At 42.8% G+C, this 20831-nt stretch overlaps 1 protein-coding gene across 8 annotated transcripts in view; it reads left to right on the top strand.

Moving 5' to 3' along the window:
- Positions 1–20831, top strand: part of PARP8 (poly(ADP-ribose) polymerase family member 8) — a 191982-nt gene that overhangs the window by 92671 nt on the left and 78480 nt on the right. For 4 of the 8 annotated variants that reach the window (XM_077936391.1, XM_077936390.1, XM_077936393.1 and 1 more), the window contains 4 exons: positions 3970–4007; positions 5648–5737; positions 10927–10997; positions 15065–15145. In XM_077936391.1, coding sequence (XP_077792517.1) covers positions 3970–4007; positions 5648–5737; positions 10927–10997; positions 15065–15145 — 280 coding nt within the window. The remainder of the gene's footprint in view (positions 1–3969; positions 4008–5647; positions 5738–10926; positions 10998–15064; positions 15146–20831) is intronic. The other 4 variants (XM_077936394.1, XM_077936396.1, XM_077936392.1 and 1 more) reach the window with 1 other exon arrangement.

Here is a 20831-nt window from a genome sequence, read left to right as displayed (position 1 = left end):
GGGACGCTCCTTCAGGTATACTGAGCCGAGGCCGTTTCGGGCTTTAAAGGTCAGCACCAACACTCTGAATTGTGCTCGAAACCATACTGGGAGTGACACCCATTACTAGAGTAAACCCATCCAACTCCAAGAATTCAAGTTGCTTACAGCAATTGATTTCAGCTGGCATACTCTTTCAGTTTGAATAATACTGGATAGTACCCAGTATCTCTATCCACCTATTCTGTATCACTCATACAAAAGTATGCTCAAAGGTGAAGGAAAAATTACTTGTCCTAGATCAGTGGTTCTCAAACTTTGTTTCTTTGATGATCCCTATTTTGATCAGAGTTGTGGACTCTCCTTCTTTGGAGGCTTTTAAGCAGAGGGTGGATGGCTATCTGTCATAGATGCTTTAGCTGAGATTCTTGCATTGCAGGGGGTTGGACTAGGTATCCCTTGGTGTCCCTTTCAACTCTACAATTCTATGACTTGCTTTTTCTTGGTGGACCACCACCTTTTCTTATCTCATCACTATCAAATGGAGGAGTGGTGCTTGACATGTCCCTTCTTCACTTCTTCCCCCTCTGCTGGAACCAAATTCCCACTGGTTCCATTCCTTCTATTCTTTGGTGTTTCCATTGTTGACACTTGACTTGCTATGAATTGGCAGATTACTTGGATGGCTTTGAAAGAGGATTAGAGAAATTTATGGAGAACAAGGCTACCAGCAGTGATAGAAATACCCTACCTCCTGTGATGGAAACAGCTTCTGAATACACATGTGTCTAGGTAGAGCTGAGAAATACGTCCAGCTGAAATTATGGAGAGCTTGATGGACCTGTGGTCTGACTTGATATAAGTCATCTTTCTATGTTCATATTATAAGACCCTTAAAATATTGGATCCATTGTTGATTTAGAATAATAAGTGGGGCAAGGGAAGCTTCCCCCCCCCCCAAGAACTCTTCCTCTTAAAGCAAAATAGATCAAAGCAAGCACCTATCATTTTCACAAGGTGCTGAAACGGCAGAGTCTACTTGGGGGACATTATGACATTTGTTTAATATTTAATGTAAATAATTATTTAAGCTTTTCATAGGCACCAAAACAAGCGGTGCACACAGTCTTCCTACTAAGCAGTAAGAAGACTGAACTAGTGCAAAAATAAGAAATGGTGGCACCCAACAGCTGTACAAGTACCCATGCAGAAAGAGTCAGCAGTTTTAGGCGAGACTGAGCTCATGCCATCAATTTCACAGACTCTTCTGTTTGCATTACCTGGAATAGTTGCTGCAAATTTTAGCAAAGAGGTCATCCATTGATTTAATGTTACCCTCTACATTTTTATAAATCTTCTCCAATGAGAGTGGGCATTTTTCCTGGCACCAGGAACATTTTTTTAATTAGTATTTCTAAAATTACTGAATATTCTTAAAGCACCAGTAATGGATCGTTTATTTTATTTAAAGTTCTCTCTCAAGCACCTCTGGGTTCATGTGCTCATCCCCTCCCACTTTTGGCTTGGCTATGTGGAGGAAGATGGGAGTTTAGTTTCCACCTTTGGGAGCTGGGCATGTTTAGCCTGGAGAAGAGGAGGTTAAGGGGTGATATGATAGCCATGTTCAAATATATAAAAGGATGTCACATAGAGGAGGGAGAAAGGTTGTTTTCTGCTGCTCCAGAGAAGCGGACACGGAGCAATGGATCCAAACTACAAGAAAGAAGATTCCACCTAAACATTAGGAAGAACTTCCTGACAGTAAGAGCTGTTCGACAGTGGAATTTGCTGCCAAGGAGTGTGGTGGAGTCTCCTTCTTTGGAGGTCTTTAAGCAGAGGCTTGACAACCATATGTCAGGAGTGCTCTGATGGTGTTTCCTGCTTGGCAGGGGGTTGGACTCGATGGCCCTTGTGGTCTCTTCCAACTCTATGATTCTATGATTCTATGATTCTATGATTCTATGATTCTAGTTTGTTGTGTCAACTGGACATGGCAATTTGTTTGTTGGAAAGTATGGTTTGTTGGAAACAAGTCAATTTCAAAGCATTGGTTATGGAGCTGGCAAGTCAAAGCAGCCCATAGTTGACATGAACCACAGTTTAAGGTTTAGATGTAATGCTAAACAATGGTTAATTGAAATTAAAAGTTCTTTGCAGCTGCACCAGAAGAAGAAGGGAAGGGGGTGGGGGTTGTAAGCCCACAACTCATTGTGGCTTCTTATCACACTTCAGTGTGATTTATTGTGATGCCTGAATTACAATAATTACAATATTTTTTTCACAATTTGCACCTTTGATTACATTCCATTGGTTTATGCATAGCTTTGTACAAATGTAATTCATGTTGTGTTTTATGCAATTCTGGATTCTGAAGTATGATGAACACAGTTGTGAACATATTCCTTTACATGGTACCCACAGCCTAGTACATCCTTTGTGTCCCATGGTAAAAGCCAGACATACTCTTAATGTATGGGAGGGTAGACAGCGATGCTCAGTCTCCCCCTTTAAAAGTCTGAGGCTAGAGTAATTTTGCCAGGATTCAGATCCAACTTTAGCTACTGTGGCACCAGTTGGTGAGAAAATTCGCACACACATGGTCATTGGTTGTAGTATCAGATGCTGCAATGAATGTGGCATTGCAGGTTAATCACCACTTTTAATATTGCCCAGTGCCATTTAAACACAATACTGACCAGTGGCCAGACTTCAAATAATGGACTGAAAGTGGAGTCCATCATTGTTTTATGGGATGCACCCCTTTTGCTGAACCTATACTGTTCTGTTCTGGCTGGAATGGTTTCACTTGCTTTACTTATCTTTTTTTTAATAACTGTAATTGTTTTCTTTTTATAAATGTGCATTATACTGTTGTGACTGGCCATAGGACCGTATGGTGAAGAGCGGGAGATATTGCTAATGAGGATGGATAATACTGAGTTCAGTAGACCAATAGTCTGACTTAAGGAGATAAGCTGTAGCTCAATGGATCTTCTTTTGCATGCAGAAGGTCTTAGGGTCATTCCCCAACATTTCCAGATAGGGCTAGGAAGACTCGTCTGAAATCCTAGAGAGCTGCTGGCAGTCATTGTAGACCTTTGGTTTTCAGCCGGTGGGTTAGTACTCATCATGGCCTTATCTATGATGAGTCATAGTAGCAAGACTGCCACCCTACAAAGGCAAGTTATAAAAACACAGAGAGATGGGTCCAAAAATGCATGTTTGGATTAAAGGTGGGTCTGAAAAGGCTGAAGATTTTGGTGTAGACAAAAGTGAGCTAGATAGACTGATAATCTGACTCCGTATAGGGTTGCTTTCTGGAGACTAATGCATAAAGAACAAGCCGTGGCATGTTCCTTCAGGAAGAAGAGCATGTCGCACAGTTTGCAGGATGATTAATTTCCCCAACTTCCTAAAAAAAAGAAAGACCCAAGACAGTAAGTGAATGATAGTTGTCATTGAAGGGACAGGCTACTCCTTCACCAGTTGCGCTCATAAGTTTGGGTCCAAAGGCTGCAGTACATGTAACTGCAGACTGCAGGCTATAAGAGAGCAGTCGTGGAAGAATTCATAAATCTTTGCAGGGACTTTGCTCGTAAGTGATTTGTAGGTTGCAGCCCTAATATGTTTTCCTTTAGAAATAAAAATAAAAAAGACAAGAGAGAAGAGACGGTGCAGAAATACTACTCTGAGCTCATGAGCAGTCAATCTCCATTCTTTCTCTTTTCCCGCCTCCCTGAAATGTGGTTTTGGATTAGAGTGGCACAATTTTAGTGGGGGAGGGGGAAGCAGTGCTAGCACTGTGTTTGGTTATTTATTTATTTGTTTGCATGGCATGCTCTGAAAGCTGTCACACTAGTAGTCTTACAGAGCTGTCAGAAATCTATAAATAAACATTGACAGTTCAGTACAATTACCGTATCCCACCCCCACCCCCACCCCCGCTTCTTACAGTCTTCCTTATCTATCTTTCCTTTTTCTTTTCAACAGCATATCCTATTCGGTGCACGTCTCTGAGGATTATCCAGGTAAAGTGCTACTTTCCGTGCCGCTGCTGTTTTTTTATATATATATTAAAAAAAGATTGCGCTGAAGGCATTTGAAACACCATCGTTGTGCCCCTGCATCACCTTTGTGCTAATCACATTTCATTAGCCACTTCATTTGCACTGTTATTTCTGTTTTTCTGCCTTCGTTTGTAGGCAGGGTGAGAATGAAGGAATCCAATTTGTGAAAGGCTGTGAGAGAGAGAATGTGTTTAAATGTGTGTGTGTGTGTGTGTGTGTGTGTGAGAGAGAGAGAGAGAGAGAGAGAGAGAGAGAGAGAGAGAGAGAGAGATTTTCTCTGCCTACAGCCATCAGTGATGGGGTAATCTACTGCCAATGTAACTAAAGGGCCCATTCTCTGATCTCATTCAGAAGCTAAAGGGAGTTTCTAATCTTCATGTCTCACTTGATAACACACGGACAATGTTTCATAAAGGCTTGAGGGGCTCAGATCTTTTGCGCAAATCTTTGCCTCTCTCATGTCGCTATGATTCGTATGCCACTGGTGAAGTGGTTTGCTAAGTGAAACCATCAAAGGCCACAGTGTGGTGCTAGAGTGGAAGGGAATTTTCCTAGTGGGAGGGGGCAGTTGGTGCATGGGACAGGGGTGCATGATGGCTGAGGAGATAGTCTCCAGCAGCCCCCACTTAACTTTAGTATGTTTTTCAGAGTGCGTGGGGAAAATCTTTACAGCACACATGCAAGCTAACAATACACATAGTGGAAACTAAAAGTTCCATTACTGAGAATCAATGCAACATAGCACACTGACTCTTTTAGGAGCCCTTTAGGAGTCATTATAGTTTAAAGAGTAGGTTCCAATGAATAACTGCTCGAGCTAATGCCTGGTGACAGACATAGGCACTGTCTCTTATACTAAGAATCTGTCTGGGCTCTGCAAACTAGCAAGAGGTATTCCGAGACCTGAGCCTCCTTTCTCCTCATTGCCAGCAGATAGAGAGCCCCCATCCTTCACTTACTGAACTCAGGAAGGGTGGAATTTTCTCCCCTGAACAGTGTGTTCATGTGCCTTTGCAAAGGCTGTGTGCCAGCACCAAGGTGTGCCCTGGTAGAGACAAGATAAAGTAAATCAAAAATAATGGGTATCTTTGTTTCAGGTTTTATTATATCCTGAAGGGGGCTTAAACCAAATAAATCAAAGAGAAATGGGTTCAGGTGGTGGTGGGGAACCATTTTCTAGTTTCCAGATGAGACCGAAAATCAATGAACAGCTAGAAAAAAAAGTAGTTTAAGGCCTCAACTAAGTGGGTTATGGATTGCAGCCTAAATCTATACAACTGATTATTGAGTATGCTTTTTCTCATGTATTTATCAGAGGCAAGGAAAGGCTGTTTCCCACAGTTTGGCTTTCTGACTTTGGTATGTCAAAGCTAGTGCTGGGCTGCAATTTCTCCTACAGGGTTTCTAGGGCTCAGGATTTGAATTGCGGGTATCTACTGCTGGGCTGGGGGGCAGGAACCAGAAAGCTTAATGATGAGCCTGTTTTTATCCTAAAATGATGGATGCGTGGCATGGAGTGCTTGGGGAGTGTATGTGATCTTTGTGCATTAAATCCTTATACACATTAAATTCATTTGTTGTTTTTCTTTTTCCTTTTACAGACAATACCTACGTTTCCAGTTCAGATAATGATGAAGATGTATTAGTTACAACAGAGCCAATTCCAATAATTTTCCATCGAATTTCTACAGGTAATGCTGAGATGACCAAAGTCTGTATTTTGTGATGCATTGAATAAGGCAGACAGAACACAACCTTAGCACCGAAGAGGTGGGAATGCTTGGCTTTGGCAGTGGAAAGCTCCTTCAACCATGGAAGAAGATCTGTTCAACAATCCCCAAGGCTTATCAAAAGGCAAAAGAGAGAGAGAAAAGCAGTGTCTTATACCAATGATAATTCAGTTCTTAGTCAGGGCAATCCATTCCTGACTCCCTTCCAGCTGACTGATGCAACTTCTATCAAGGATGACTGATGATACCTAGAACTTGGCCAGGTGTAATTTAACAGAGGTTAAAGATATGCATTCATATAAGAGTAGTAGCCAGTAGGCAGTGCCACCCTGCTACTCTGCCCACCACATTGTTGCTGCCGCTTACCAGGACAAGTGCAGTGGCTGGGTGGCAAGGAGGTTGGGACTATGTGGGTACACCAGAGGAAAGTCTACTGTTGCACCAACACATGTCTGACCTTGTGCCTTCCTTGCCCTGCTTTCGGGAAGGTGGCTGCATAGCACAATCGCACTGCACTGACTGCTCTTGCATAGTAAGAAACATGAAGGTTGCAGCCAGGACATAGATATCAGTAAGTAAGGGGATAGGTGTGATTTCAGAATCAACTGGGAACTCAGCAAAGGCAAGGCCCGAGGACTGATATTTTGGGGACTAAACTTTGGATTTTCTATTTTCTTTGACGTGGCTATTTTCTGTGCTCCATCGTGGTTATTATAAGGGTGGGAGGTTTCTTTTTTTTTTTTTTAATGCATGATTTTTATTCATTGTGGGAGGTTTCTTTTATCACATATGTTGTTTAACCTCTGAGAAGTAAAGTCTGAAGTGGCAGTTCTCACACTTGTTGGCTGCGTGGGACTTATAGCGAGTCTTTTGGAACTGGTAAAAGACCGGTGGGTTTCCTTTGGCCCTCAACATTGTAAAGCAATTAATGGCAATTGGGAGTGATGGTAAAATGACTGCAAGGAAGAACAGATAAAAGAGCCCTAAGATCAAGCATGATCTTCGGGCTTTCAGTCAAATGTGAGCTTTGGGGGTCTTGTAGTGCTCATTTCAAAGAAGAGTTGAGCATCGGGAACTCCAGAAACTCCTTCACCTTTGATTAAAATTCAAGATGAATGCCAAGCTTATTCTCTATCATCCAAGTCCTCATCCTGCCCAAACACCCTCTTCTTTGAAAGCCCCACTTGCTCCTGAGCACTGGAGAGGGAAGAAGAGAAAAGACACATCTCTCAACAACTATTTGCAGTGCCATCACTGACCCAGTCTGTAAGTGGGGCTTTTAAGGGAAAGAAGGAAGAGGTTTGAAGTTCAGTGGCCTCGGTGGGAGAGACTTTCAGCCTTTGTAGGCTTTCTTTGCATGGTTGGTCTGGATTGCAAGATAAACTATTCCCCACCTTTTGGAGGGAAGTTCTTGGTTTGTTTTCTAATCTGACCTGATGCAAGCCTAGGATAAATCTCATATTTCTAAAGCTACACAAATCAATACCAGCAGATGAAGAAGACTGGGATGCCATGTTTTAGATCATCTGGAATTGACTGTATTCCTGTGAGACACACCAGGAACCAAGTTCCCCCAGTATACTTGAGGGTACAAATAATGCAGAAGAAAAAAGCCTTGAAGATGCCAATAGATGTCAAAATGCTTTCTATAAGTAGCAGGTGGGTGATTATTTGGGAAGTGAAAGGACAAAAGAAGTATAAGAGATGATAAAACATTGGGAAGGATTGTTGAGGAGTAGCTGGTTAGTATTTAACATATACCGTATTTTTCCCTCTATAACACGCAGATTTTTTCTCCTAAAAAGGAAGGGGAAATGTCTGTGCGTGTTATAGAGCAAATGTGTGGTCCCTGGAGCCGAAAAATCAGGCAAAAATCAAATCGCGCTTCACGGAGAAGGGAAACCTGAAAAGAGGAAGCGGCTGCTTTCCTGCATTCTGCCTCAGGGTCTTACTGCCCACCCTCCTCTGTTTCGTTGCTGTGTTTGCTGAAACAGAACAAAGAGCAGGGAAACCCCCTCCCCTCCAGGCAAGCAGAGGGGAAAGCAGAGTCGTTCCTTCTAATTCCTCTCTGTGCTCCGGTGCTGCTGGGGGAGAGGGAGAGAGAGGGGGGGAGGGAGAGAGAGAGAGAAAGAGAGAGAGAGATGGCTGGCTTGGGTGGGGGAAACTTTTGCCTTTCTTTCCTCCCTCCCGTTAAATCCCTCTCCTGCATTCTTAGCCAGCTGCTTCTCTGCACACCCCTCACCCTTCTTTGTTTTTCCTTCGCTCCCCACTTAAAATGTGGTTACAAAGCATAGATCCACATGGATCCTCAGGATCTTTGCATTGGGTCACCCCAAATTCACCATCAGATCACATAGCATGTCCATGGCTACAGCCTGCCCCCCCCCAAATCACGCACCCACTGTTGCCTGGGGCTGCAATAGTGCAAAAACGTGGTTAAAAAGCATGGATCCATATGGATCCTCAGGATCTTTGCATTGGGTCACCCCAAATTCACCATCAGATCACATAGCATGTCCATGGCTACAGCCTGCACCAAAAAAATCACGCACCCACTGTTGCCTGGGGCTGCAATGGTGCAAAAACATGGTTAAAAAGCATGGATCCACATGGATCCTCAGGATCTTTGCATTGGGTCACCCCAAATTCACCATCAGATCACATAGCATGTCCATGGCTACAGCCTGCCCCCCCAAAATCACGCACCCACTGTTGCCTGGGGCTGCAATGGTGCAAAAACGTGGTTAAAAAGCATGGATCCATATGGATCCTCAGGATCTTTGCATTGGGTCACCCCAAATTCACCATCAGATCACATAGCATGTCCATGGCTACAGCTTGCACCAAAAAAATCACGCGCCCACTGTTGCCTGGGGCTGCAATGGTGCAAAAATGTGGTTACAATGCATGGATCCACATGGATCCTCAGGATCTTTGCATTGGGTCACCCCAAATTCACCATCAGATCACATAGCATGTCCATGGCTACAGCCTGCACCAAAAAAATCACCGCCCACTGTTGCCTGGGGCTGCAATGGTGCAAAAATGTGGTTACAATGCATGGATCCACAGGGATTCTCAGGATCTTTGCATTAGGACACCCCAAATTCACCATCAGATCACATAGCATGTCCATGGCTACAGCCTGCACCAAAAAAATCACGCACCCACTGTTGCCTGGGGCTGCAATGGTGCAAAAATGTGCTTACAAAGCATGGATCCACAGGAATTCTCAGGATTTTTGCATTGGGTCACCCCAAATTCGCCTTGAGATCACATGTCTGTGGCCACAGCATGAAACACAAAAATGATATATCCACTGTTTCATTCAGAATGTTTTTTCCCTTGTTTTCCTCCTCTAAAAATGATGTGCGTGTTATGGTCAGGTGCGTGTTATAGAGCGAAAAATACGGTAATTATTTACTGGCTATTATTTAGCAGGTTGCTTTAAGATTGAGGGCTTAGAGTGTTGCTATAATAATACATATAGGCAGGAACCCTACATTCACTCACCCAAGAGTAAGCCACATTGAACTCCAATCAGACATGTATAGGATTGTGCTATTAGATGGATGGGAAACCAATGGCTCTTCAGAGGCTATTGGACCACAGATCCCATTTCCTTTACTCTTGGCCAGGCTGGTTGGAGCTGATGGGAGTTGGAGTTGGTTCTCTACCGTGTGCTATTACAATGCCAAAATGTGCTAGGCTAGCTCTGATTGGCCACAGTAAACATAGACCATTTTCTTTACACATAACTTGTTAATTTTGTATTTTCCATCCAGACTTAATGGCCTTTTTTACCTCCTTGGTTAAGAGTATAAATTATATTTGGAATACATTCACATTAGCTTTTACAGGGATTGTAATTAAAATCAACAACTCAGATGTGATTAGAACATTCATTCTACATTAGTTTTAAAATAGCACGGTAACACTAGCTGGCGGGAAAATAAAATGTGAGATTTACAAGAGTATGAAATATTTACTTGGGGCTGATGCCTCACACTTAGCATGGGGATGGCACTGGGAACATCCTCCCTGTGGTTTGTTAATCACACCCTCTTTGTAACATTTTGAGTGCCTTGTCACACAGATCATCACCACCACATTAAGAGGCTCCACGCCCCTGCCAGATGTTTCTGGCAGCCTCAGGCTGGAATGTGAAGATTCTCAGTGGAAGGCGGCAGTACACAGGGAAGGTGCTCTCTAAACACAGATGGGCACTGAAAAGTCAGTGTCTGGAATCTGATTTTTAGCAAAATCCTTGAGGATTCTTCCAGTTATTGTACTAGCCTTGCCATATGCACCAGAACCCTGTGTCTGTGTATGCAACTACTGCTGCAAGAATGGCATTCGCCTAAAAATGGAAAAAAAGAAGTCCCAACAAAAGAAGAATGGCCAAAGAAATTAATGGACTATGCAGAAATGGCCAGACTTAACTGAAGAATTAAGAAATCAAGACAACAAACTTTTTATTAAGGAAAGAAAATCGTTTATTGAATATTTACAAACAAATTGTAAACAAAGTAAGACATTAGCAGGGTTACTGGAAAAACTTGCAGTTTCTAAAACATATATGAAATAGATGAGGAAAAGAATAAATTTGAGTTAACTGGGATATACAAAAGAAGAAGAAGAAAAGAGGGTAAATTCATGGAACCGCTGAAAGAGGGGGAGAGAAGTCAACGTTTGATATGTGAGAACTGTTTAATTTTTGTTGTTGTTGAAATGTAAATATAAAAAACTTATAAAAAAGAAAAAGAAAACAGAACCACATGTCTGTTTCCCTGTGCCACTGCTTTCTGCACATCAAATAGAAAAAGGGACAATAACTCAGTGGTAGAGCACATGATACATACACAGGAAGTCCCATGTTCATTACTTTCATCTCCAGTTGGTGGAGGTGGGAAAGACTTCTGATAGACACTCTTGAGATCTGCTAAGCCAGAGTGGATAATACAGTCATAGATAGATAGACATACAGGAACAGACAGACAGACTGACCCAGTCTCAGGCAGATTCTTATGGTTTAGTTCTGTCTTGCATGTATTTTTATCAAAGTCCAGGGTCACTGAACAGAAAGTTTCCCTTCACACCCTTACCTGCTAACTTTGTCCTCTTTCCCCCTTTTTCTTTTCTTTTTTTAGAATTGCGAAAAACCAGTGATGTCAACTGTTGTTTATCCATAAAATCAAGGTTGCAAAGGGAAAATGGAGAGGTACAGTATTGCTTTGTTAGTGCAGTGCTTGCAAACAGATCGCAGAGTACATTAAGAAACGTCAGAGAAACCACTTCTGCCAAGTTAGCATGCTCAGAGGAGCCCCAGCTTTTGTCCAAAGGTCTACTCACTCTTTCGTGGAATGTGCACATGGAACTGTCCCTGCCAGTGAAATGAATAGGATGATATTATGTCCATGGAACCTATGTGTACAGGTTATCTGGTGTGAATAAAAAGTCTGAAGACTGGCTGATAGTCCAGTTGTAAATAGAAGTTGATCAATCAAGCAATAAATAAAAGTGGTGTGATCTTCCATCACTAGGGATATTGCAGACACTTGTTATGATCTGGTCTAGAATACAAATTTGTTGACCTAGTAACGCTCAGAAACAGTAATTGCCAAATATTATATCTCTCCCAAGTTCTTTCCAGCTCCAAATGGGAAAACAAGATTTGAACATGTTCAGAGAGCTGTTTTTTGGTTTTTTGTTTACTTGTATTGATTTCAATGCTGGCAACCAACTGATTCGCACACACCATATCAAGTGGGTGGCAGGGAGAAGAGGGATTTTAAGGTTGTGGAAACAGGTTGACATAAGAAAGCACTACTGAAATAAGAAAGAGAGCCAGTGTGGTGTAGTGGTTAAGAGCGGTAGTCTCGTAATCTGGGGAACCGGGTTCACTTCCCCACTCGTCCACATGCAGCTACTGGGTGACCTTGGGCTAGTCACACTTCTCTGAAGTCTCTCAGCCTCACTCACCTCACAGAGTGTTTGTTGTGGGGGAGGAAGGGAAAGGAGAATGTTAGCCGCTTTGAGACTCCTTAAGGGGAGTGAAAGGCGGGATATCAAATCCAAACTCTTCTTCTTCTTCTTCTACTGGGCCTATGGGAAGAAAGAACAAAAGGTTCTCTCACCAAGCTTTCGGAACCTTCATCTTCCAAATATCTAACTGCATAAAGAGACTCTGTCTTCTGTTTCCCTGGCTTGGTCAGTGATCTTACTCAATATAAAGCAGTTCCTTATGTTCCTAGAAGTGTCTCAACTTGTTGCATGGCAGAAACTACCTTGAAGCCAAACAGCCTGGAAAAGGATTTTTTTAAAACCTAGTTTAGCTGAGGGGGTGCAATCTATTAGGTGCCTCTCTTTAATAAAATTCAGTGCTGCTGTGAAATTCTCATTTCAGTGGGAACTGGGCAAGCCCACTAACATTCACAGCATGCTATTCCATTTTATGATTTGATCATCTGTGATGAAGATGCATTTGAGAAGGCTTATTTGTTACGGCGAACTGTAGATGTTGCAGCATGTTTCCCCCATTCGTTAAGGTTACTTATAGGGAGAAAATAAAATAAATCAGCATATTTTTTTCCAGAAAATTGGGTGATCCTTTAAAAAAAAAGTCTTCTTGTTTAATACTTCTTGACAATACAGTTTTCCTGTCTATGTACATGAAGCACATACTGTAAAGCAAGAATTTGAAGATAACTGTAAAAAGATTAGAATCACAAGCTGTGGAAATTGCTGGCAAATGGAATGTGATTTTGAGCAGATCTCTCTTGCTTTCACTCTCTGATAGTTACACAGCTGATTTCCATTCAGTTACAGACCTGTGTACAAGACATGAATGAAGAAAGTACAATAGCCTAGATCAAAAATGGTTTTGATCAAAGAGGGAAATGTGGGTAATGGGATTCTAATATATACAGTAATGTAGTCATTATGTAAACTGCAGGGATATGACATTGCTAGTTACCTGCTATGTGTCCTCTGTGTAGCTCAGTGTTTATAGATCCTTGTTTAAATAGCTGTCCTCCTGGTTCTGCAACCTTCTGATTATTCAAATGCTGAAATTTCCTCCAAATAGAGAAATGAACGAAGCATGCTATTATGTGAAGGGTTCCTCCAGGACAGTCTATTGCATGAAGAGTTGGGAAACTATTTTAAGTTTCTCAGTGTCTGAATTGTACATTTAGACAACAGTTTTGCAAGAATGGAAAAATGCTAAAATGCTTAGGGGCCAGTACCAAGTATTTAGATGCCCAGGATTTATTTATTTTGTGGACCTTGGCTGCATATGTTACAAGTCGCTGTTAGTACATAGTAATGACATAAGGCTAATTCACTGGATCAAAAAATAAACTAAAATACTACACACAGTTGTGCATGGAAAGAGGAGAAGAGAGAGAGAGAGAGAGAGAGAGAGAGGGAATGGAGAGAGAGAAAAAAACTAGTATGAATGAGTATACTGAGTGTGATTTGGATATGCCTTAGATTGGTCAAACAATTCTTCATTAAACAGGAGCTGACACAGTTACTACAGTTAGAAAAGGAGCCCAAAGAGTTGCTTTATACATTTATTTTCCTGTAAATTCTCTGATATTTAGAATGTAGCTGCAGTCATTGCACTGAAGTTAATGAGCATTTTACATTGCTTGGGTAGGTTCTCTAATATCTGGTATATTCCATTTTACACACAGGAAGCCAGCACCCATTTCCATATACTTTCTAGGCTGTTGTGATCATATAGAGATCTTGTGCATTCAACCTGGGCCATGCACCATTTACAGTCACGCTTGTGTACACAGTCACACTTGTGAACTGTATAAATTGGGATATCTCTTTAGAGAATCCCCAAGAATGTAGTCACAGCTAATAATAGCCTAGTGCCTAGATCAGTGTGTGATGACATTGTCAGGTAGTTTGGTGTTTCCTTTGGCTAAGCTCCTGCTGACCTCCCTGAGGCTGACCATTTTACATGGGATACTCTGAGGCCTAAGGCGAGCGCGGCAATGACCCAGCTTTGGTAGACACTTGTTTCTTTTTAGTAACAACACTTCACTTCTGTGTAGCTCTTTCAAGTGTTCAGAGCACGTCACATTCATAGCTGTGATTCTTCAACCACCCTGTAAATTGGCAATATTATTATTCCTCTCTCACACACATACAGCCCATATTATAGAACAGGAGCGTGCAACCTTTTTTCAGCCCAAAGGTCCAATTAATTCCTAGGCAACTTTCCAGGGACCATATAGCGAGCAGAGTCAGATACAAAAGTGGGTGGAACAATAAATGCAGTGTTACCTTTGTACCACAGGTCAGCTTCCTCTTCCCCCAACTTCCATCCCATAGCATTATTAAAGGATGTATTCATCATCATCAAACCTTTATTGGCATCACTTACAAACATTCAGAATAAATAAATTCCCTGTTCATGGAAGTTTTTAATATGTGGCATTTTAGTGTATTTTTCATCTTTGTTGGAAGCCGCCCAGAGTGGCTGGGGAAGCCCAGCCGGATGGGCGGGGTACAAATAATAAATTATTATTATTATTATAAATAAGCCAGTGTGATCTCATCGCCATTTCAACAGTACAGTCATTTGCCAAAGGGAAGAAGAGGAGAGCAATCTGTTTCATCTCTGTGGGTCTCTAGCAAGGGCAGGATCCTGTAGGGTACTTCGGTGACAAAAAAAATCAAATAGAGGAACATAGCTATGGTCTTGGTGAGCTCCTGGTCTCTCCCCTGTAATAAGAAGTGTATAACCTCCATCTCTGGTTTCCATCGATGGTCTAAAAATTGTTGGCAGAGTTCATCATACATTTTACATTTAAGGGCCATGTGAGCTAGAGTTTCCACATGGGCAGATCCCATCTCCTTCTGCCATACCCGCAAACCTACCCCAAAGGAGGTTAGAAGGATTAGAATTGAACCTAGCTAGCGAAAAAGCCCTTCTTTCTTGTGGGTTAAACAAAAATTGTAAATAATTAAGGTTAAATTCCTGTGCAAGGATGTATTCTAGCCAGGCTAAGAAACCACTCAATAAGGATGTGAAGCAAGGTTAGAGGGAGTCCTGAGGGCCATAGGGGAAGTCTTAGAGGGCTGTGATAGAAGGGCTTACCTAAAGCTTCCTAGTGAATTCATGGCAGAGGTATCATTCAAACCAGGGGCTTCCTGGCTCATTGTTCAGAATTAGCTAGTGCTGCACAAGCTTCCAATAGTTGAAGAAGAGGAAGGTAAAAAAGGCTGTATTTCAAGTTTACTCAGTTCATCTGCTTTTCTTTTAAGCAGGAATCAAGGCACAGTAGTGCGGTTGAAGAAGATTCAGAAGGAGATAATGACTCAGAAGAGTTTTACTATGGCGGGCAGGTAAGAGAGAATAATTATCCATCTTGTTAAAAATTAAAAGCAGGAGTTATATGAAGAGTGTGCAGGTGGGAAATCACCTCTGCAGCTTTTTTCCCCCATCTTCCCTTTGAAAAATACATTTAATTTGGTAAACATTTATTATTTAAAAGAAAAACCCACACCCCTAGTTTTGATGGTAACTTGCTTTGAAATAATTGAGCCATCACTTCTTAAGAGAGATTTTAGTGGCATGGCACCAGTAATAACACAGTACTGGATTTCATTGATTTGAAGCCTAGTTGCAGCATCGCAGTGCTCATGTGATGATTGTATATCAGTGATTACCGTATTTTTCGCCCTATAGGACACACTTTTTCCCCTCCAAAAATGAAAGGGAAATGTGTGTGCGTCCTATGGGGCGAATGCAGGCTTTCGCTGAAGCATGGAGAGCGAGAGGGGTTAGTGTGCACCTACCCCTCTCGCTCTCCAGGCTTCAGGAAGCTATCCGCAAGCCCTGGGAGCCTGGCGGGAGTTCCCGTGGGCTCCCCAGGCTTGCAGATAGCAGCCTGCATCCCGAAGCCTGGAGCGCGCTGAGCAGCGCGCCCCGGGCTTCGGGCAGATATCCGCAAGCCTGGGGAGGCCGGCGGGAGTTCCCAAGGCTTGCGGATAGAAGCCTGTTCTGGGGGCTGGGGTTGGGGGAAGCTCGGGCTTCCCCCGCCCCAGCCCCGCACCTGGGGGAAAATATTTTTTTTTCTTTATCCCCCCCCCAAAAAAAACTAGGTGCACCCTATGGGCCGGTGCGCCCTATAGGGCGAAAAATATGGTGATCCTGTGTAGCTTGCCTATGAAGCTGTAGGACAGGTCCCTTTGCTACATTTGTGAACAAGCCCAGTCCCCCCAGAGCACGTGTACCCATTGCCTCTTCCTGTATGGCTATGGGGGGGGGGGGACTGGAAGCTTTGACTTTTAGATTAACCACAGTTTAGTGTGTCATCCAAACACTCAACTGTGGTTACTTTTAACTATGTTTAGTGAAGCAAGCCAACTTCATTAACTATGGTTTGAAGATGGCTTCTTTCCACTAAGCATAGTTGTGTTCAACCACAGTTTGGATAGGTTTGTACAGCATGGCAAGCTGCGGTTAATCTTACATGAACACAGAAGCTTCTGATCTGCTTGGCAGTATTATTACTGCAGCCGTGCCAGAGGAGGAGGTGGGAGCAGGTGAGCCTGGCAGTTCTTACGATTTTTTTTAAAAAAGACACATGCAAGCGCACACATGTAATGGATTGACAGCAGATAGATAATGGAGGGTTTAGCAAAGTCTATTTACAGAAAATACATTCATGCTTTTGGACTGCTTAGTTTTGAAGACATATGCATGCTTACACATGTAATGGATTGAGCACACATACCTAGGAAGGGTTTCACAAAGTCTGTCTTCTGGAAAAAACCAAGTAATTTAGCAAAATCTTAAAATGTGATCTGAAGAGCTGAGCTTCATATATTTATCCTTAACACACTTACCCATCTGCAACCCTAGACACTTATCTATGAGCAAGCCCCACTGAATTCATTGTGATATACTTCTGAGTAGATATGCATAGGTTTATAGTGCAGCTTGGAAATAAAACCCCAGTAATTCCAGTGGAATATAGCATTCAAGTAAATGTGTTTAGGAACTTCAGCCTTAACAAAATGGCACTAAAAACCCCCAAGGTGTTATATGGTTCCCACTGAGCTAAAAATGTACCCCAGTATTTTTCAATATTAAAAAGTCAGTTACATAACTCCCCCCCCCCCCCAATCCGGAATAGCAGTGTCCATTTTGGAGCTTTTAAATCTGATTCACCTTGAGATTTGCTGATTATTATTATTTTTCCTTTTTAAAGCAGGACTGCATTTTTTCCCTTGCCTTCTTTCTTGCTCTCTCAGTGGAATTGAAAATACTTAGCACAGCCTCTTTCCAAAAGAGGAATGAAAGTGCTGTCCCCATTCTGGTGTCTTTTGTGAGAACAATGAAAGGTTTGATTGGGGCACTTTCTTCAACTCATCTTTTTGGTGCTCAGAAGTTGCTTCTCATGCTTTAGGTCCTTTGTAAGGCACATTTGAAACAAAATGTCAGTGAATCTGTACAATCGTTAATGAAATATTGTTGGAAAGACTGTCCTCTGTGAAATCCTCTAAACGCCGGCTGGGAACATTTCAGGCCTTTTTGTGTAACCTTCCTCCTCTGTATTCTGCCTTTGATCCTTTGCCATTTTATTCCCCTTACATAAGAAGGTAAAACTTGCATTGCTGGATCAGAACAAAGTCCCATCTGATCCAGCGTACTCCCTTCAACAATGACCTGCCACATGCTTGTAGAACAGGGGAAAGGAACCTCAGACCCCCAAAAGCATGTTAGGAGGCCTCTATTCTCTTCACAGAGCTACAATTTCCAGAGTTCCCTGTGAAGAGGGATTGACTGTGAAACCACTCTGGGAATTGCAGCCCTTGGAGGGAAATAGGGATCAACTCTCTCAGCATTTTAAACCAAACTGCAGTTCCCAGGATACTTTTCAGGAAACCATGACTGTTCAAATTGTCCTGACATGGCTTTAAACGCCTAGTGCAGATCATAGAATGATAAAGTTTGAAGAGACCCCCCAAAGCATCTGTGACAGGTGGCAATCCATCTGTCCCATTTAAACAATTCAAACTGTATATCCAGTTGTTGTTGTTGTTGTTGTTGTTGTTGTTGTTGTTGTTGTTGTTTAGTTGTGTCTGACTCTTCGTGACCCCATGGACCAGGTACTCCTGTGTTGTCTTTGTCCATGGAGTTTTCTGGGCAGGGATACTGGAGTGGCTTGCCGGTTCCTGCTCCAGGTAGATCACGTTGGTCAAAACTCTCCACTATGACCTGTTCATCTTGGGTGACCCTGCATGGCATAGTTCATAGCTTCTCTGAGTTATTCAAGTCCCTTTGCCACAGCAAGGCAGTGATCCATGAAGGGATATCCAGTTACAACTGCAGTATATAATGGAAGGCTTAAGACAGGCACCCCCAAACTCAGCCCTCCAGATGTTTTGGGAATACAACTCCCATCATCCCTAACTAATGGGACCAGTGGTCAGGGATGATGGGAACTGTAGTCCCAAAACATCTGGAGGGCTGAATTTGGGGGTGCCTGGCTTAAGAGGACAGTCTCGTCAGTAGGCAAGGCAACTCTTATTGCCTCTCTTAAACAGGACATAGCTGTAACAGGAAATTCCTGGCTCCATCCATATACAACTAAGTTCAGTGATGCTTACTGACTGCACCCTATAACGACACAGTATGAAATTAGCAAATGATTGGTAGTGGAATTTTGGGCAATAGCTATGCAGATTTTTTTTGAGAAAGTGAATTTGTGTTATGAATCATTTTCTCTCTGTGTGTTTATAATATCCTGGAGGAATTCAACCAAGAGAAGTAGCAATAAAGTGGATGCTGGTGTGGACAAACTAGCAATTACATTTGTCCTAAAGGAAAACAAAATGAGTACAAGAGGCATAGTTTGTTGGCACTCAGCACGCAAGACACCTAAATTGTATATTCGAAGGCAAATAGAGTATGAGGCAAGATGAGGGATTAGTACAAACGAGCGTTCAAGAGGGAAAACAGGCAGACAGGTTTCGAAATGGAATTTTAAAAGGCAAAGCCAGAAAGATGAAACAGAGTCGAAAGAAGATGGTAGGCGAAGGAAGGAAGGAACGAAGAATGAAGGATGTCAAGCAATGGAAGCCTAAGATAACAAGTAATGAACATCATTAGGAAAAGGATGCTATGAAATTGCACATGTTCTCAGTTTTTACTTCAGAACAAACTGGTGGGATTCCTGAATCTCTCGCCTCCTTCTTGTAAGGGGGAGTTCTGGGAGCCTTTACTTGCCCAGATCTTGCCGGGGGGAGGGGAAGGGCAGGCGGAGATCTGAGAGAAACAACTGCTCAGTGGCAGAATCAGCTTCCTTGGTCTCAACCCTTAATGCAGAAAGTAGGCAGGGCATATATTCAACTCCAGCTTCTGGGGTGTAGACCACTGTGAGGCATGGATCAGACCATGTTGTAGCCAGAAGGGAACTTCCAATATTCCTTGTTACCATCATAAAGAAGCTACAGATGTAGATGCTGAGAGCATTGAAACTATGGATTTCTTGGAGGACTTCCGGTTCCGGTCGCGGACGGTGAGGGAGCGCGGAAAAACACGCTAAAGGTTTTTCCGAGTATCTCAGAGAAAAGGGGGTGTCGCAAGGGCACTGCGCCCCCCAAAGAGTGAAAGCCTAGGGGGGGAACCCCTAGGGGAAGGTTCCCAGCAGCGCTGGAGCGGCGTTTCATCTCCGCGGGCTCTCCCCCCTTTGTGGAGAGGAGAAGCAGGGCGGAGCCGCAGGCACACAGTAAGGGAGAACGCCGTCTCTGAGCTACGATGCCTCAAGCTCCCACCGGGAAAGGCGACGAACCACTACAGATGTAAGAACGGAATCCCCATTGTGATTGGACTTGAATAAAGCCAAAGAGAAGGTATTCAGATGGGTGAGTCCGGGTAGCAGCTATTTCCATGTATGGTCACCACCCGACGGAGAACAAAAAGGACGCAGGTTTGGAAACTCGCGGCTAGTTAAAAAAAAAAAAGCGGAATAACCCATAACGGCCGTGCTGTGCAGGCTCAGAAGGAGGAGGGTTTTTCTTTTTTCCCTTTGCTTTTGGCTAAATTAAATGACTCAAAAGAACTTTCACCCGTGGAAAGCTAAACGAGCCAAAAGAATTTTTATTTATAGAAAGATTTAAGACTGTTTGCCTGAGTTGGACGCATTTCTGTTTGGAATTTAAGGTAGACTCACGAATGGATTGTACGTCTGGATTTTTATCGCGGAACACTGTTTAAGGTCTTGGCGATTCCCTACTGGTAGCCTATTAAGCATACGTAGCAGCAAATATCACAGGAAAACTTTAAGAGGACAGGAGGAGCATTAAGGGGGCAAAGATAAAAGCCACCACAGCTGCTCCTGAAGACACTCACGGCTGAGAGTTTATATTGACTCCACACCAAAAATTTTTATTTTTTTTTTGTTGTTCTATATTGGACATTGGGGACTTTATGAACCTATGTAAGAACGCTACGTGAATGGTGAGAAAGTGGTTAAAAACAAACAGTCATCAGCATTAGAACTATCAACAACCCCGATTTATCACCGACTTAGACTGATTACTGTATAAGGTTTTTCTTCCTCCCCTGCGGTTCCCCCCTTCCCTTACCCCCCAACCCCAACTAATTTAGTAATAGTTTTGGACCTCTTGTAGTGACAGCTACACCGGTCTGCTGTCCTCCTGTCTCTTCTACCTACTCTCTTTACTTGACGTTTAATATTAATACAGCCAATTCATATGGTTCCCTTTTCCCCCCTCCCTGATTTCCTGCTGAATAATCCCCATTTGGTACCTAGGCGATATGTTGTCCTGTTAAGCCTCACACTGTATACTGTAACCAGGAAAAGGGTGCCATAACACGGCAAGGACCTACTTGTTGGATCGAAAGAGGCGAAAGAGGCCCCATTATAACTTGAATTTTCTACGGAACTCTCAATCCAGGACAACTACTTTAACTATTGGAGTGTATAGATTAGAACTTGTTTGTCCCTCCTTTCTTGCCACCTAGGAAGGCGTCAGAATCCTACCCCTACCCCAGTTT

The sequence above is a fragment of the Podarcis muralis genome, chromosome 11 (assembly GCF_964188315.1).
Source record: "Podarcis muralis chromosome 11, rPodMur119.hap1.1, whole genome shotgun sequence".
Classification (NCBI taxonomy): domain Eukaryota; kingdom Metazoa; phylum Chordata; class Lepidosauria; order Squamata; family Lacertidae; genus Podarcis; species Podarcis muralis.
The sequence above is the reverse complement of the archived record's forward strand: the minus strand, read 5'-3'. Positions and strand labels throughout refer to the sequence as shown.